This window comes from Prionailurus bengalensis, chromosome B2 (assembly GCF_016509475.1).
Source record: "Prionailurus bengalensis isolate Pbe53 chromosome B2, Fcat_Pben_1.1_paternal_pri, whole genome shotgun sequence".
NCBI classification, from domain to species: Eukaryota; Metazoa; Chordata; class Mammalia; order Carnivora; family Felidae; genus Prionailurus; species Prionailurus bengalensis.
The window spans coordinates 57,208,371-57,228,242 of record NC_057349.1 but is presented as its reverse complement, the minus strand read 5'-3'; the positions used below and the strand labels follow the sequence as shown (position 1 = coordinate 57,228,242).

Genomic DNA, 19,872 nt, shown 5'->3' with positions numbered 1-19,872 from the left:
ATAAAAAACTTTGAGTTATTACTAGAGACAATCCTGTGTTAGTATTATCATCGCCATTTTTTTGAAAGAGAGAGAGAAGAGGAAATGAGTAGCCAGAGGTTCAATTAGCAAGGAGCCCAAGATTAAACTCTCCTGCCCTTGTGATACCTGGGGCACTTCTTACTTCTGTGGGTTCCAAGTACATTACAATTAGATTTAGTACATGATAATACTTCACCATATTGGAAAAATAGTTTGAAGAAAGAACAAATCACAATCACTCTTTCTCTAAATAAATCAAAATTGCATCATAAATGACATACTTCAGAAAGTTTTTTTTCTGTTGGAATTAAAAGATTGTTTGACATCTGAACAAGAATTCTCATCTTTCTGTGACATTAAAAGTCTCAATGGTAACCTTTAGGTTAACCGGTGAGCACCGAAATATGCAGGGATTTTACAGCACTGTCTCTATAAATGTTTTAGACTCCCAATACGCGCCCTCAGAAGAACCAAGGAACAGCCCAAGAATCCGAGGAACAACCCTCCCACAGTGCTGAACCTTCACCAGGGCACCTGAGAGTGAGCTTCTGCCTCTTTCCAGGGTCTAATTTCTGGGGTATCCTTCTAAGCAGACCAAGTGAGAGCACATGCTCATGCAGATCTATGATTTACAACAGACAGTGACTGACCAGAATCAGCAGAAGAAACAGCAGGACAGGTGCTCCCAGCAATTCTCTCCAATGCATAGGCTTCAGTTGGTTCTTTTATACATGAGTCTTATTCCTCCTTTTAAGGACTTTGTTGGTGAATCAATAGTTCCAACCACTAGCTACTCTTCTTCAGGTCTTCCTTCAAGGTGAAGTTGATTAGCCCAACTCTAATAACTGTTACTGTTACTTAATCTACATATTTTTTCTCATTAAAATTCCATTACAATTACCATATGGTGTGTAGGAGTGCTACAAAGTTCTGCCTATTTTCTCTCTGTTTTTGTCCCTCTCTTTTTCCTTCAGATTAAAGTGACCTGTATTTCTCCTGAGCTTACTATCTGAAACATTTGATACCCTTCCTTCTCCTATATAATAAATTTCCCCTTCCTGCCCATATTTTCCAGTTAATCAGAGGCTGTACTGGTATGCTCCAGCCATGTTGGAGAACTGCTGATATAAATAGTAAAACCTTTAGGTTTAAAAACAAGCTACAAACAGACAAATCCAGTAAAATTCAACCTCTTTGATCTTTCCTTCCAGAATATCCATGGCAGCATCCTTCACCTTGTTTCCATTTTTTTTTAAATTGAAGTATATTGGATACACAATGTACATTAGTTTCAGATGTGCAACATAGTGACTCATACAATTCATAGGATTCATATGTTATGGTACGTCCACAAGTGTAGATGCCATCTGTCACCATACAACGCTATTACAAAACCATTGACTGTATTCCCTACACTGTACCTTACATCCTGATGACTTATTCATCCCATAACCGCAAGCCTGTACCTCCCAATCCCCTTCACCCATCTTTCCCATCTCCCCATTTACTCCCCACTTACTCCCTGATGTATATATCAATGGACACCTCCATATCGTGACTATTGTAAATAGTGATTCAGTAAACCTGGGGTGTATGTATCTTTTAAAATTAGTGTTTTCATTTTCTTTGGATAAATACCCACTAGTGGAATTACTGGGTTTTATGGTATTTCTATTTTTAATTTTTTGAGGAAACTCCACACTGTTTTTCACAGTGGTTGCACCAATTTATATCCCACCAACAGTGCACAAGCATTCCTTTGTTTCCATTTTTCATCATTGTTACCCTGGCTACCATCCCTCTCTTCACTTAGACTAAGTCCTTGCTTCTGTTGCTAAGTCACTATTCTCTGTCCATTATGAGTCTGGATGCTTTTCTGACCAGTGTCTCATCTTCTTTCCCCATGACATTTCTTATAAGCAATACTATGAGTTGTTATAATGCTTAATATGGCTCACCACAATATACCCACTTCAAAGCCCTCTGCTTAACAATATTTGTGGAATTGAGTTATGACTCTTCTTTCTAGCCAATGAGAGACCACGTTTGTTTGGTTTGGGTTTTTTTTTTCCTGTACGTTCTAAAAGGATTTTTATTAACTTCCTAGATCTTGTTATTCTTAACTACTATTCATCCAAAGTCTTCTCCTCTTGTTTCCTTCCTCCCCTTTATCACTTGCAAAACATAATCTCGCTAAATCCTTCTTTCTTAGCACCAGCCCCTGAGTAATATCCAACAAATATCCCTTGCTTTGTCTGAAAATCTTCTTCCTAAGCCTGGTTTCATTAAGATTCACTAGCTTTGTGTTGTGCATGCCAAGTGAGCTCAGTTGCAATTCTTTTCATGAAGAAACTCACTGTGTCGATCACTAAAAATCTCTATCTAATAGTATCAATGCCAAATATCATCTGTAACTTGGTGAATTGGCAAAGGTAAAAATAGAAATTGCCCATATATTCTTCAAAGCTACTCAGAGAATAATGTCATAAAGGAACACTTAAATTTGAGGATGCAATTAGTGGTGGTTGTTTGAAATATGTCATTGTTTACATTATGTGCTTGAAGGCAAGAAATTTTCACTTCACTAAGTTACAGGAAAGTGACATAAGACATATAAATGGACGCTAACAAACCATACCTTTAGGTCACTTCACTTCACCTCCATTGTTGACCCTCCAAAAAATTGTAATTAGATCAGAGTAATGGACTGAGGCAATCAGGGCTATAGCTTTAGGAAGAAGAAAAAAGAAAAATTCTACTGTTTTCCCTTTGGGGTCACGGACCAGGAACCAGGAGTCCTGCTTCCCAGGCTTTGTATTAATGAAGCAGCAGAAGAAAATGGGATACACAAAGCTAAGATCAGGAAATAGTCAAGGGGAAAAGAAAAAAACCTGAATCTATTGAGAAGTTACTATGTGCTAGGTTGGCACTGTGCTGATACCTACACATTAAATATCACTGAATCCTTAGAAAACTCCTAAGAGATAATTATTATTCCTTTTATTCCTCAGAGAGGAACATTCAGGAAGGGTTAGTGATGGGCAGAGCTCCAGCCAGACACATACTTCTCTTTCTCTGCTACGCGGACAATGGTTAAGAGCACCACTTAGCAGCTACGTGACCTTTAAGGATCCACGTGTGCATCAGCGTCACCCCACAAACCCCAAGGCAGATCTGCCCCCACAAGTCTCAACGTCTTATCTACCTAAAAAAGCCTCCCAACAGCCTCAGATGCACGGTCAATCTTGTCTTCATTTCTCTTCTTTCCCAGTTTGTTTTATGAAGGCAACAAAGGGCCCCCTCAGGCAAGGCTGTGTAATTTGTGGGGCCCATTGGAGAATGAATATTCAGGGTCCCTTGTTGAAAAAGCAAAGAAAAAATGCCATTAAAAGGTAATTAAAGGGGTACCTAGGTGGCTTAGTTGAGCGTCCAATTCTTGATTTCAGCTCAAATCCTGATCTCACAGTTTGTGAGTTCCAGTCCCACATCATGCTCTGCACTATTAAGTGCTTGGGATTCTCTCTTCCTCTCTGCCCCAACCTCTCTCTCTCTCTCTCTTTCTCTCTCTCTCTCTCTCTCTCTCTCTCTCTCAAAATAAATAAACTTAAAAAAAAGGTAATGAAAGCACTTCTTTACCTCAGTGGTCTCTCAACCTTTATGGTGTCTTTTAGTTGCTATTTATGTCAGTTTAAAATGCAAATATAAAACCATGTAACTCATATGCAGAATCACCAAAATTATGCAGTTGGCATTTTAGAGCTTATGCCTGCATGTATATTTCTTTCTTGCTGGAACTCTAGAGAAGCTGCACAAAATTAAGTCAATTGTCTTTATTTCACTTCTTGATACACCCACATTCTGTCCACACTCTTTCTCCTCGGCCTCCTGGTGTGTGAGGAAAGACTGAAAAGAAAGGTATCTATGGGCTTCCCTCTCTCTCCTGTTCCTTTGATGTCACCATTTTCAGTGTAAGTGATTAGCCAATGCAGAGAAGTAATGAAAATAAGAAAGGAAGGCTAAGCTCCTTGGTCTTTCAAGTTTCTGAGATCACCATTGCCTTTCCATGCTAGAAGCAAGTTGTGGTTCAGGCTGTGTGCATAATCTCTTGGTGGGTCAGCAGCATCCCTACTCAGTCTTTAGAAGCAACACACTTACCTTGTTACTCATTTTGAGTCTCACTGAACTCCCAGTATTGGGGGGATTCTGTTTACAAACACTACATGTGAATGGGGTGGCAAGAAACAAACATGCATTTGCATGTATGTAATGCCTCTGTTTCCACTCATGCTTTGTTGTCACATGGACCTAACCTTCAGCTCAAAGATTTTCAAAAAGTGACAACAGAGCATTAAAACAAACATGAGGCCCTTCTGAACACAAAGCCCAATGTGACAGATGGGTCATGTGACTTGGCCCTCCTAGAGTTATTAATATTAGTCAGGCTTCATAAACAGATGGAAAGGCTGTTAAAAATACACACACACACACACACACACACACACACACACACTCACACACTCACACACACACACTTCCAGGACTTAGCACCCAAGATTCTCACACAGGGGCATAAGGTAAGTCTAGAATCTATTTCTGGGTTCTTTTAAGTTTATTTATTTACTTTGAGAGAGAGAGAGAGAGAGAGAGAGAGTGAGAGAGAGAGAGAGAGAGAGAGCATGAGCAGGGGAGGGGCAGAGAGAGAGGGAGCCCAACGCAAGGCTCAAACCCACAAACCAAGAGATCATGACCTGAGCCTAAATCAAGTCACTTAACCAACTGAGCCACCCAGACATCCCTAGAATCTATTTCTGATGAGCTCCTTGAGTGATTGTGATGGACTTCCAGGTTTGCAAAAAATCACCCTAGAGCACTTCCAACTCCCTAAATAACGTTCACTTTCCAGGCACCAGCAATGGTAGTTAGCTGCTTTCCTTTCTCTTACCTACACCATTACCCACCATCAGGGATTACAATTGAGGAAAGGTCCAAAGGGGAAGATGTGTCAGAGAAAAGGAAAACAACCCTGATGGCCCCATCATATGTAAATAAGATGCTATCATCTGCTTGACAGTTTGATTAGCTCCCTGGCTACACTTCTCCCTACCTGTTGGGGCATCCCTACTTGTATTCCCTGGAACATGGCTGTTCGCATAATGGCTGCCCCCATGCTGCTCCTCCTCTGATCTCCATGGCACAGGAGAAAATTTTCCCATCTCCTCCCAGCCAGGCTGTGAGGACCTGGAGGGTCATGTTGTACCTGGCATGATAGAGGCTTTCCATGACTCGAGGAAGAAGAATGGCAACAAGACAGAAAAAAGAGAAGGATATGGCTGAAATAAATTACGCTCCTACCACCAGTTCCATTGGCAAAATGCCGTCTCCCGCCCAAAAATCTGAACAATTGAAAAGACAATTCAGATGCCCACTAGAATGCCTCAAAAAGATCCCTATTCACAGCCCACAGAAAAGTCTCTTACAATTCTGTCTTCAGCCTTCTTTCCCTGTGTCTTCTAAAGTCCAACTGCTGCCTGAAAGATTTCTCTAATCTCTAATTGTGGTTTTTCTCCAATTTCTGCCTTACTGCCTTCCTGAATCTGTTTTCTCCTGGGACTTCTTCCTATTTTAAATCTATAACCCAGCTAACCCAGTGCAACATTGCAGGTGGGAAGAAGTCACCTGAGAGAGGGAAAATGAGATTTGCTGAGTTCCCAGCATGTTTAGGCAATGATATGGCACTTAACACAGTGACTCTCAACCTTGGCTGCAATATTATACTCACCTAAGGAGCTCCCCAAAATAACCCAGCTCAGGGCCCATGGCAGACTCATTAGAAAAGCACAGGTAGAGTTCAAGTACCTCTAAATAATATTTCTGTCTTCCACTTTCCAGTGCCTTTGAAAACCTATCTCCCTAGGCTATCTGGAAACCCACACCCCTACAGATCTTTGTCTCCTTTACCTTGCTTAGCCTAACAACAGAAACCAAGGGAGCATACAGCCTATGACTCTTACAAATGTAGGAGGGGGAGATTGTGAATACTCACAACAAAATTCGTCTATGTTCAAGGACTCGCTTCTGCTTTTTGCCCCATGATTAAACCTCTTCTATCAGGCCTTAGGTTCTTCCTGCAAGCAGAAGTTCTTGCCTCAGTTTCCCACCTGCAAACCTCAGTAATAAGGTTCACAAACACATCTTTCAGAAATTAGATGATATATTTGGGTCCCTTCTTCCTGTGGACAGATCTCTTGCCTCCACCTACCTTAAGCTCTGCCTTGACCAATGGGTGTTCTGCTCACCTGCCAGAAATTACACTGTTAACCATCTCCAACCTTCCTAGTGCCACCAGACCATTGCCATGACCCTCCTCCAGTGCCTGATGCTGGATCTCTCCCAACCACCTGCCCCTTTTCCCATGGGTCTGTATGAGCTGTATTCTGAGTGTTCTGGTCCTGCATTTCACTGTTTTCCATGGAAGGTCCTGAACTAATGGAGAGAGAATGAGAAAAGGGAACACAAGAACATCCCACCTCTAAATAGTCATAGGGGAAAATGGTCAGGAGCTTTTGTAATAGAACAATTAAAGCATATCCTGAGCAATTATGGAAATAAAATTTTCAAAACTCTCTTCAAATCATAGAATTTCAAAGCTGAAATCAGGTTATCTCAGTCTTTTGAATCTTCTGAACTATCAGAGCAGTTCTAGTCTATTGTAAATTTCTATTTATTGTAAAGTGCACACTGAACTTCATTCAGACAAAAAGGAGATTTTAATACCAACTTTTTATGTATTGATCATTCCCCTGGGTTGACCAGAACCCTCATGGCTTCAAAGAAAAACTCTTAGTGTTCAGACAGTTTCTGGGGGTGTGAATAATAATATCCAGACGCACACATACCGGAGTGCCCTTGAGAGGCTAGATGTCTGTTATAATTTCTGTATGCTGTCTATACCTCAGAACTAGAAAATAAAGCAAAGGTTACTAGACTCCTGAATTTCCTCTCAGTGAGTATGCCCCACACATCTTCTCATCCCAGGGTTGGACAGCGATGACTTCCTGGCCGTGGGTCTGCGTGAGGGCAGTGTGGTTTACACCTACAACCTGGGAGCGGGCACAGCAAGTATCAGCAGTGATCCCCTCGATCTGAGCCTTGGCATCCACACAGTCCGTCTGGGGAGGTTCTTCCAGATGGGCTGGTTGAAGGTAAAACGTCATCCCTTCATCTGTCCCAGAGACTTGTCGCGAATTATATATATCGTTGGATCTGTGCAGTGGAGACGAGAGGGGAACAGGTCCATGCTGCCTTTCCCTTGCAGTTCACAGACCAGTGCATACAGCTGAGCAGTAGAGGCATGCTTGCAACTAAGTGGTGTGGGGATTAGTAAGAGGGATGACTAACATAAATAAGGTGAGAGAGGGCTCAAGAAATGCTCCCCCCAAAAAGATGATGCTTGAGTATAACTGCAAGTAAATAGGGGTCCAGAAAAACAACAGTGCCCAGTGTGGGTTTGAAGAATGCCAGTAGTTCATTGTGGTTTTCAGGTAGGGAGGAGCAAAAGAGGTGGTAAGTGTAGACCAGATATATATTATAAAAGGACTTAGATGTCACGCTAAGAAGTTTAGATTTTTATCAAGAGCTATGGGGAGCTACTGAGAAATTGAAGAAGGGGTTTGGGTACCACAGTCGACTTTTTTTGACAACTGACTCTGGTGGTTGTATGGAGAATGGAAGGGGAGGGGGGCAAGGCTAGATGGAGGAAGACCAGTGGGATGCTAGTTCCTAATCTTTGGAGAACTATGATTTTGATTGAAATGCAAAACCATGACTGCTATATTAATATATCCATGGTAACAGACACCAGCAGGGAAGCAAAGAATACAGTGGTGAGGTGTTTTTTATTTTTTCAAGATTCAGGTATTGTGAATTTTTCATGCCAAGTTAATGGGAAATAACAAAACAGTAGCTTAACAGTTCACCCGGAGGAATTAATTCCTTTTCTTAATAAGTTTTGAATTCTTTTCCTTTTGAAGGTAGATGATCATAAAAATAAGTCCATCGTCTCCCCAGGAAGACTGGTTGGTCTCAATGTCGTCAGTCAGTTTTATGTAGGTGGCTACAGTGAATACATACCAGATCTCTTACCCCATGGAGCCGATTTTAAAAATGGCTTTCAAGGTAAGTCTTGGATTGTTTTTACACTATACCTGCCAGTTTCAAATTTGGAGACAACAAAAAACTTTAACGAGTATACATCTAGTTCCAAAACCAGAAATATGGGTTGCTTTTGAATCAGACTTGATCAAAGCTTGATTTTAAGGGAAAGCATTCGGACATTGTTTATTAGTTGCTTACTACCTACGTACTATGTGTTTAGTATGTTTCAATGAACAAAACAAAGATTCTTGCGCTCGTGAGTTTACATTCCAGTTGGGAAAAGGCAATAAACACTAAAAATGATAAGTAAATTATATAGTAGTATAAGGTGACAAATTCTGTGGGGGAAAATGAAAAGTAGACCATGCTCTGGGGGAGGGGTGTAGGGGTATGGCTGATTTTTTTGTATAGGGTGATTTTTTTAAGTTTATTTATTTATTGAGAGAGAGAGAGAGAGAGAGAGAGAGAGCGCGCAAATGGGGGAGGGACAGAGGGAGAGAGAGAGAGCATCCCAGACAGGCTCCAGGCTGTGAGCTGTCAGTGCAGAGCCCGACACAGGGCTCAAACTTCTGAACCATGAGATCATGACCTGAGCAGAAGTCAGTTGCTTAATGGACTGAGCCAGCCAGGTGCCCCTAGGGTGCTTTTTAATATAGGACAAGCAGGGTAAATCTCATGGAGTCACAGTAAAAATTGAAACTCCAACTAAATTTGTAATGTACTTGATGCAAAGATGAGAGACAGACTACAGCTAACTGATCCATACCACAGAGGCCACAAGTCAAGAGGATTAAGGGGGAACATTATGCTTGTGCAAATAATCATATTGCCTCAGTCTGTCTCCCTGTGTTCAGAAAAGGAAGTAGACTCAGACCTTCTCGTACAAAGCTGATTCATAGTAGAGTTATAAGATAAAGACATGCTTTGAATTGTTGTAATAGAGCATTTGGTGAAAATAAGCTTTTTGGGGCGCCTGGGTGGCGCAGTCGGTTAAGCGTCCGACTTCAGCCAGGTCACGATCTCGCGGTCCGTGAGTTCAAGCCCCGCGTCAGGCTCTGGGCTGATGGCTCGGAGCCTGGAGCCTGTTTCCAATTCTGTGTCTCCCTCTCTCTCTGCCCCTCCCCCATTCATGCTCTGTCTCTCTCTGTCCCAAAAATAAATAAAAACGTTGAAAAAAAATTAAAAAAAAAAAAAAGAAAATAAGCTTTTTGATGTATCCTAGTCTCCGGATATTTGCTCAAGGAACTCTTTGTTATAGTGTTCTCAGCCACCCACCCATGACCAGCTTACTCTCCATCAGAAGTCAAGGTATAGGGACCAGGATGTGATGCACATCTCTGCAGGACAGGAGCTGCCATCAAAAACCACTTCAGGCACTTGGGTTCTCTGCCTGCCTGGCAGCATCCTTCTCCCCAGCTTCATGGACTTCCGCCTAAACACGGATGCAGGAGGCCATGTGTGTGAGACATAGGAAGGCAACACAGCCAATCCAGCATCATATTCCAATAAAATTAGTTCATTCTGCCAAGGCTCTCCAAGAAACGTTTTCTTTGAATATGCAATCAGTGCTGATTCTCCGAAGAGTGTCTTATAGAAGAGTTTAAAGCATATTGAGGCACTGTGCTCCAAATAATAACTCAACAGTTCTTCCACAGCAGAAGATAATCTGAAAAGGATTGCAAAGGCATAACAAATCAATCAGTTTTTACAAATACTATATTCAAGAAAAGGGATGGGTAAATGTGAAGAAGCACATCTTCCGCTCAGTGAAGTGGAGACCCTGTGTGTGTGGGGGGGGGGGGCAGTGGGGGTCCTCAAAACTTGTCATTTATTACAGACACAATTCTTACATAAATACTCTGGGTATAACTTCAAGGATAAGAGTGTGGACTCTGAGACCCAACTTCCTGGGGATGCACCCAGTCCTTCCACCTACAAGCCTCATGACCCTGGCTAGTCACCACCCTGTGTCTCCCTGTGCCTCACCTGCACAGCATGGATTGTTCTGAGGTGGAGGTAATGGTGAGACAACACAAAATTGACACTGGTTTACAGCACCTACTCTGTGTTAGCAGTGATGACGGACCTGGTGGTGGGAGACAGCACAGCTCCAGTCAGACATTTCTTCTCTTTCTCCGCTACACGGACAGTGGTTAGGTGCATGGGATCTGGAGTCAATGCATCTTCAGATTCAGGCTCTGCTGCGTTACAGCTATGTAACTTGTAGCCTGTTACTTAAACTCTTTGAGCTTCCATTTTCTTCTCTTTTCTCCTCAGAGGAGAAAAATATCTACCCCATAAGATTCTTCTGATTTAATCAGTTAAGTAAAATAATTATCTTAAGTGCTTCACTCGGAAACTGATACATGATAAACACTCAGTGTATGTTTACTATTATTATCTCTCCATCCTGTTGTCATAGGATTTGATATTGTCAAATTTATTTATTTTTTTAATGTTTATTTTGAGAGAGAGAGAGAGAGAGAGCATGAGCAGGGGAGAGGCAGAAAGAGAGAGAAAGAGAGAGAGAGAATCCCAGGCAGTGTCCTCACTGTCAGCACAGAGCCCAAAGCAGGGCTCGAGCTCACAAACTGTGAGATCATGACCTGAGCCAAAACCAAGAGTCAGATGCTTAACCCACAGAGCCACTCAGGCACCCCTGATGTTGTCAAATTTATTGAAGGCCAGTGCTTCCTGGGGTTTTTCTATGTAACTTTCTCCCTTCTATTAAGATTATGAATTTTCTGCACACCTTGCTAATGAGAACAGAAGCTCTCATCAAACCTGTCATTTTCTCCTTAAGTATGATGGTGAGCCTGAATTCAGCATGCACACTGTAGGCCCTTCCTCTGACATACACGCTAGGATCACACACATCTGGAAGTGTGTCAGCTGCCATGATTCTCAGGATATAAGTTTGGGGCAGGTCTTCTTGGTAAATGCCACCTAATCCAGCGTCATGGAAGTTCCATGAACTTGAAAGACCCTAATTTTATCACTTGTCTCTTGAATCCTCCCTTGATGTCTGCCTGGCATTCAGTATGTTCTGCAAATCATGGATACTTGTTACCAATGTACCATAACAGCCAGATCACAGTAGTAACATTCATCTGTGAGTCCCAAAAGCTGAGTTCTACTGGCTGTAAAAAATGATATACGTAACTTTCTTCAAATGTAGATTTCTAGACCCTATTCCAGAACTACTTCATCGAAGTATCTATGATGGAATCTAAAAATTTGCATTTCAATAAGTCTGCCCAGATTTGGAAGCCACTATATTAATTAATCATAACAAAACAAATACAAAATTTCATGGAAAAATTTAATAATTAGACTCAGGTCATTGCATTTGTCTTTGGTGATTAAGTCACATGTTATAAAAGATTATATGATTTAGGCTTACATATTTTTATAAACACTAGTGATAAATGACTCTACTCCATAAGTTAATCAGTCTAAAATACAAATCCTGGGGTTCCTGGATGACTCAGTTGGTTAAATGGTCCAACTTTGGCTCAGGTCATGACCTCACAGTTTATGGGTTTGAGCCCCACGTCAGGCTCTGTGCTGACAGCTCAGAGCCTGGAGCCTGCTTTGGATTCTGTGTCTCCCTCTCTCTCTGCCCCTCCTCTGCTCACGCTTTCTCTCTCTCTCTCTCTCTCTCTCTCTCTCAAAAATAAAAATAAATGTTAAAAATTTTTTAATATTAAAAAAAATAATAAAATGAAATACAAATCCTTACTGTTGATAAAGCCTATTTGTTTTTGTTCTGGAAACAGTTTATAATGAGCCATTATTTCCCTAGAACTTTAATATTTATGAAAATATTGAGTTATTTAATCCTTCTTCAGATTAATCTGTATATGCCATGCAGAGAAGGCCTTACTCTCTCACCTGCCTTAAGAAGAATTCTCCCCTCCTCTCCAAAGTTGCATCTATTACAAAGCTGCAGGGCTTTCAGGCTGATGCATATGGGATTCAGCAGGTCCTGGAGTCTCCTGAAGCCATACATACAATTGTGCATGTGCCCAAGTGCATTTTTATGGGAAGAAGATCCATCGCTTTCACCCGTGTTCTAAGATCTGCTGCTTTCACTGAAAGACCTATTTAATCATGATGTAGAATTAAAAGTTACTTTTGACTAGAGTGAACATGGGGAAATCTATCTATTATTCTAGTGTTACAGCATCTAGAGTTCATTGGTACAGGGATTACTAAATATTCATTACTCAGCTAAACAGACTGGACATGAAATAGATTCAGATTCATTAGCAGCACTGTAAGAACATGTTATTCCAACTAACAGTGCCCTACACTGTCAGTACAATCCATTTCTTGCTAGTTCAGCTTCCTCTCTCTCTCTCTCTCTCTCTCTCTCTCTCTCTCTCTCTGCCCCCCGCCCACCTCTCTTTAATTGCATGGTACTTTTCAAACCAGAACTCATAAGAGGGGAAAAAATGAGTTTACTGCAATAATTTACATATTATTTTACAGTCAAAATATACCACTTATGTGGAACCTAGCTCATTTTACTTTCCAATATACACCTGGCTTATGGCTTCTAAGTCTTTATCATAACTACTTTATCATTTGCAGGAAGTGTGTTATGAATAGTTGTTGTGTGGTGCTATACTAAGCAGATTATACTTTGCTGTATTAATAAGACTGAAAATATACAATATATATTCTACATATGGCTTCTACCATAATTGCCTGTAAATTGTATATATTGACTGACATGAACATCTCTCTGTAAAAGAAACACATTCAACTATTTGTAGCAGCTAAATGTTTCTCCAAATACAGCATTGCATTGACACGTTTTTAGCCAAAATATATTTTAGCAGTTCTTCATAACAAGAGCATTTAATTTATCCATATAAAGGAGAAGTGCTTTTAAATGAACAGCTTCAGAATTTAATTTAATTTATTATAGTCATTTAACAAGTTTTTTCTCAGTGCATGATTATAAAATTTTTTTTTCAATTTTTGCCAAAAAAGATAAACAATTTTATAAAGGTCGTAAGGGATTTGAGACAGTGAGGTAGACAGGATGGAATACGAGCCCTACTAATTGCCAGGGATCATACTGGCCAGTTTATGTATATCACCTTATTCCTCTTAATCTATAGATTATCAGATATTCTTGTCCCCAGTTTAAAAGTGAAAAGGTCGGCACTCAGGTTTCGATCACCGACCCATTATGTGGCAGAGATTGTAATTGGCTCCAGACCCACCTGACTCTATCCTGCACTTCTACTTTGCTCTCTGCTCAGTGCATTTCGCTATGCAAAAAGCTTGGGAAGCCCTGCTTCGTTAATTACGTTACCTGGTTATTGGGTGTAGACTCAGTAGCATTCATTAATTTCTTCATTTTGTACAGTGCTTTTTTGTGTAATAACAGATGGCAGTACTTGGAGAAATAACAAAGGTTAAATCTGAGGAAGAACAATCACTTCTCTCACAATAAGAAAATATCAGCGCCTGCTGAGAATGGTGCTTGTCAGTGAAAATGCCAGTGAGAATTAAGTTGGAGAGTAAATTCTTGACCTTTCAAAACTGAACCCATCTTTTTCATCATGAGGAATTATTCCATGCTTTTAGCTCCTGAAAGTTTCAAAAGTAAAATCCAGTTCGGCCTTTCTTTTACCCTTTTAAAGACACTATTTATGGTTGATAACCATATTGACCTAAAAGTACTTTATAAACAAACTCTAAGTGCTAAAGGAGATGAGTAAAATTGTAATGCATTTCAGGATCCCAAACAGTTCCATGGAGAGTCTTTGTTGAACTGCCCTTTTTGTTTATATTTGCCTAATCTTGGTGTGTTAAAGATCCTTTTCCCTCCAGCTCCGAGTATAATTGACAAATAAAATAGTATATAGGTGAGGGGAACAGTGTGACGATTTGGTACACATACACATTGAGAAAAGTGTGCACGATCAAGTCAACCTTGTGTGTGCGTATGGTGAGAACACATACAATCTACTTCCTCAGCAAATTTCAGGTGTATAATACAGTATTATTTACTATAGGCACATGCTGTACCTTAGATCCCCAAAACTTACCCATCTTATAAGTGAAAGTTCTCACAATTTAACCAGCATCTCCCATTTCCCTCACACCCCAACCCCTGGCAACCACCATTCTACTCTGCTTCTATGAGTTTGACTTCTTTAGATCGTACATATAAGTAAGATCATACAGTCTATACCTGGCAAAGAGCTTTCTAGGGATCTATGTAAAGACAAATCTCTGAGGGAAAAAAAGATAAATGCGACAACATAAATATTATAAACTTCTCTACATAAAAAATAGAAGCTTAACCATAAGCAAAATTAAATGGCAAATATTAAACTGAAGAAAACATTAACAATATATGACAAAGAACTAATATGCTCGTTATATAAGGTCTTCCAAGTTAATGTTTAAAGGGGTGAATTGAGAAAAATATTACACAATAAGCATATGAAAAGGAAAAAATACCAATGACTAATAAATTTAGTAAAAGGTTTCCAACCCCAAGTAAAACCAGCAAAAGGGCATTTTATTATTTATTTCATTTTAAAATGAAACATAATAATCTCTTGCATTGTGGTAACTGTGAAGAAGCAGGCATTCCAGTGCACAACTGGGGAGATACAATTGTGCGAAATATCTGTGACACTTGGGCACACTTCAGAGCATCCATACTGTTTGCCCTAGTTGTTTTACTGCTAGAAATTAATACTGAGAAAATCATTAGCAAATGCACAAAGATATACATATAATGATATTAATTATAGCATTATTTTTAATAGCAAAAAAGGTATAAATTAGTCAATTGTCCAATTGAGGTTAATTAAATATATAAAAGAATATTATGCCATCATTTAAAAATAGTTTATGCTATTAGGAAAGAGTTAGTGGTATTTATACTATACTAATGTTTGGAATACTATATGCAATATAATTTAATGCAGGATTCTGTTTTTGTTTAAAAGAAAATACAGCTGGGGCGCCTGGGTGGCGCAGTCGGTTAAGCGTCCGACTTCAGCCAGGTCACGATCTCGCGGTCCATGAGTTCGAGCCCCGCGTCGGGCTCTGGGCTGATGGCTCAGAGCCTGGAGCCTGTTTCCGATTCTGTGTCTCCCTCTCTCTCTGCCCCTCCCCCATTCGTGCTCTGTCTCTCTCTGTCCCAAAAATAAATAAACGTTGAAAAAAATATATAAAAGAAAATACAGCTAAGCATAGAAAAAATAGTGTGTATATATGTATATTAATAATTAGTGGTATATAATATATATGAAAGTGTGAACTATTGTCTTTTCTAGAGTGTTGATATTATAGATAATTTTTATTTTTCTCTCCATGCTTTTCTGTGTTTTTATAGTATTTTTCTCACCAATTGACATGTATTAGTTTATGTCAAAAAAATTTTGCTTTAAAAATGAAAAATAATTCTCCTCTTGTTTTGTCTGTTTCTTCCAGCTCTGTAATATGATGTATTTTTGCCTTTCTTCAAGGTTGCATTTTCACTATTCAAGTTCGCACTGAGAAGAATGGCCACTTCAGAAGCCTGGGAAATCCTGAGGGCCACCCAGATGCTGGGCGCAGCGTTAGCCAGTGTGACGTTTCTCCTTGCAGTTTAATGAAATGCAGCAATGGTGGGACATGTGTGGAGAGTGCATCCACTGTCCAGTAAGTACGATGTTATTAAGAAAGAAACTTGCAGGTTATTTGCATGTTAAGTAGTATTCCACTCACACAAACTAGAAACACAGACTGATGCTCACATTTAAAATGTTTATCTGTTGGGGCGTCTGAGTGGCTCAGGAGGTTAAGTGTCCAACTCTTGATTTCAGCTCAGGTCATGATCTTGTGGTTCATCGGTTCCAGCCCTGCATCAGGTTCTGCACTGACAGTGTGGAGCCTGCTTGGGATTCTTTCTCTCTCTCTCTCTCTGCCCCTACCCTGTTCTCATTCTCTCGTAAAATAAATCAACAAACTTTTCAAAGTAATAAAACATTTTTATGTCAACTTTATAGGTGTCTGGGCAACAAATAAAAGCAACTGGAAGAGGGTCAGAGCAACATTTATGCCATCTTGTCAATTTGTTTAAACAATAAAAAGGAATAACTACATGTCATTCCAGACACCGTGGAAAATAATCTTACATTCATCACATTGAGAGTGTTGTCAGAAATATATATTTTTTAATTTTTTTTAATGTTTTTATTTATTTTTGATACAGAAGAGACAGAGCATGAGCAGGAGAGGGGCAGAGAGAAGGGGAGACACAGAATCTGAAGCGAGCTCCAGGCTCTGAGCTGTCAGCACAGAGCCCGATGCAGGGCTTGAACTCACGGAGTATGAGATAATGACCTGAGCTGAAGTCGGACGCTAACCGACTAAGCCACACAGGCACCCCCAGAAATATTAATCATACAAGGGTTTGCTTATTGGGATTTGCTTTCATGTTGCATATTCATATTTCATACTGAACTCCTTCAGAAAGGGTCCTCTCTAGGTGGACCCTAGCAAAGCTGTGTGGTGTGACTTCTGAACTACTTTAGTATGAAACAAAACATGGACCTGTTGAGTGGGAAGAACAAAGGAATGTTGTCTTGTAAAGAACTTCTTTCATTGAGCATCTCCTCGGTGTGCAGGTAATATATGAGGGTGCTCTGGGAATATGCCAAATAAAGAGGAAGTAAGCACTCCATCCTTCAATTTCTTCCACTCTGGCTATTCAGTTTCTTACATCCTAGCTGTTCTCTACATGTATGAGACAACTAGAAAAGTGATCTGTCCGCTTTTGTCCCACAGGACATGTTAGAAGGCATGATGCACTGCACAGCTAATTCTAGCTCACTGCAAAGCAATTCAGGAAATGGGACACCAGAATATCCCCTAGGAGACAGGAGCATAGATGAGCACACAGTCTTACAAAGCCTGAGTGAATCCCTTACCTCCCCTAAGCGGTTCCCTTCCACCAACCTTCCACTGGAAAATAATCAAAAGCAAAGTGCAAAGTTCAAACAACTGCTATTTACAATGCACAGGGTTAGTGAGAAAACGCTTCTTGTTGGAGGAGAGGAGATTGTCATTACATCTTACTCTTTCTTACCCCAAACTCTCCAATGACTTCTTAGGACATGTAAAATAATACCTAAATCTTTGACCTCAACCGATAAGGCCCTATGTGGTCTGGCCCCCACAGCCTCCTGGGCCTTCTCTCTTACTCCTCACTCACTGTGCTCAAGTCCAGTTAGCCTACTTCTGTCCTTAGAACACAGCTCATTTCTGCTTCTAGACCTGAACACTGTGTCTTCATTCAGGGAGGCCCTTGCCAACAAACAGTCTCCATTTGACTGCCTCCTTCTTATCACCTCCTCAGAAAGGTGCCCCCTTAGATCAACCCAAAACTATCCCTCCCTCTAATCATTCTCTATCACATCATCATATTTTACTTTCCCCATAATATATTATTCTCTAATTTATTTATTTGTTTGCTTGTTTGTATGTTGATTATTATTTTTCCCTAAACAATGGGTCTGAGCTGTCACTCTACCATTTTATCCCTCATACCTTGAAGAGTTACCTCTCATAGAATAGGCGTTCATTAGTTATTTGTTCAGTTAGTGAACCAATAAGTAAATGTTCAATGAAAAAAGTAGAAGAAATCTTTATTCCAAAAGCTTTAAGCAAAAGTGCAAATGTAAGAACAACAGGGTGACCCCATGATGGTCATGATAATGAAGCCAAATTGACTAAACAGAATATTTTAATTAATTAGCTATGAAAAATGGGACAGATGGAAGGATGGGAAATATACATGATGGATAACAGATTTGACTGTCCTCAAGAATGAGACATAAACCATTCCTGGACAGGAAAAAGTCATGGTAAAGACAGTCCTCTTGATATCCCTTTGCAGAATTGATTTATTGGGGAATCATTAGGAGACAGTTTTGGAAAATCTAAGCATATTATGAGGGGCCTGGTTCTAAGAAGTAACCATAGAGGTGTCTGGGTGGCTCAGTCGATTAAGCATCCAACTCTTGGTTTTGGCTCAGGTCATCATCTCATGGTTCGTGAGTTCAAGCCCTGTATTGGGCTCTGTGCTACTTAGGATTCTCTCTCACTCTCTCTCTGCCCCTCCCTTGCTTGCACATGCTCTCTTTCTCTTGCTCCCTCTCTCTCAAAATAAATAAATGAACTTAGACAAGAAAAAAGAAAAGAAAAGAAAGGAAAAGAAAAGAAAAGGGAGGGAAGGGGAGGATGGGAGAGGAGAGGAGAGGAGAGGAGAGGAGAGGAGAGGAGAGGAGAGGAGAGACAGAAGGAGAGGGAAAGAGAGGGAAGGGAAGCCATAAAGGGGTGCCTGGGTGGCTCAGTAGTTTAAGTGTCCGACTTCAGCTCAGGCCCTGATCTCACAGCTAGGCTCATGAGTTCAAGCCCCACCCCCACCAGGCTCTCTGCAGTCATTGCAGAGCCTGCTTTGGATCCCCTGTTTCTCTCTCTCTGCCCCTCCCCCACTAGCATGCGCATGCTCTCTCTCTCTCTCTCTCTCTCTCTCTCTCAAAAATAAACATTAAAAAAAATAGAGGGGTAGCCATAAAAAAGGAAAGAATTAGTTTGAAGATATTGCAGAGATATATTCATGGTACATTATGACCTATTGCTTATGATTGTGAGTGCAGGGAGGGTCAATGGGGAGTCAAATCTAAATTATCAAATCCAAAACAAGTATGAAAAGGCTTGATGTGTTCTGGGATGTCCAAGACACCTGATGTGCTAAACAATAAGCTAAAAGCAAAAGCCCATAGAAGTACGAAGGACAAAATCTGCGGGTTGGGACACCACCCTCACAGAGTAATATACTTTGAATTAGCTCAACCATTATGATTTTATTGTTACTTCTTTACAATTTCTAATGAAACCTTTAGGCTTGCTTTATAACTTATGCATTCTAATTTGCTCTACAACCAAGTTTAATTATTCAAAAGAACAAATTTACCTCACTTTATCTAAAGAAATGTCATTCTTCAGGTAACCTACTAAGTGTTTTTGTTATCTTTTAATGTGATAATAAATAAACTGATAGTAATAAAGAATGTGATAATAAAGAATGTAAGACAGTAAGAAAGCATGGGAAATTGAAGGCCCAAGTAGGAAATTCACTCTAATTCCTCACTATTCCATGTAGAACAAAGGGCTTAACTGTTGCCATTTAAAAGCCACAAGTGTTGGGGCACCTGGGTGGCTCAGTCAGTTGAGCATCTATCTGACTCTTGATTTCGGTTCAGGTCATGGTCTCAGGGTTCATGAGATCTAGCCCTGCATTGGGCTCTGTGCTGAAGGTGCCTAGCCTGCTTGGAATTCTTTGTCTCCCTTTCTCTATGTCCCTCCCCCACTCTCTCCCTCTCTCAAAATAAATAAACTTTTTTAAAAATCTAAATAATAAATAAATGCCACACGTTTTAATTAGAAAATATAGTGTCAAGTGTAGACAGACACCTAGAATTATTTGCAGATTATTTTGACTAATATACAAAATTTTCTTGAATTGTGATAGTAAAAGTAATACCATACAATCACATGGCAGTTTTTGGCTAACAGAGCATTTTTTGCGTATATTATTTTCATTGCTCCTAACCACACCTCCCCAGATTAGTCAAGGCAGACAGACATTCTCGTCCCAATTTAATGGATGGG

At 40.2% G+C, this 19,872-nt stretch overlaps 1 protein-coding gene across 1 annotated transcript in view; it reads left to right on the top strand.

The window, feature by feature from the left end:
- The window catches only part of LOC122489665 (protein eyes shut homolog), a 134,396-nt gene that overhangs the window by 55,622 nt on the left and 58,902 nt on the right, over positions 1 to 19,872 (top strand). The window contains exons 3-5 of the mRNA XM_043591725.1: positions 7,057 to 7,223; positions 8,052 to 8,196; positions 15,681 to 15,855. Coding sequence (XP_043447660.1) covers positions 7,057 to 7,223; positions 8,052 to 8,196; positions 15,681 to 15,855 — 487 coding nt within the window. The remainder of the gene's footprint in view (positions 1 to 7,056; positions 7,224 to 8,051; positions 8,197 to 15,680; positions 15,856 to 19,872) is intronic.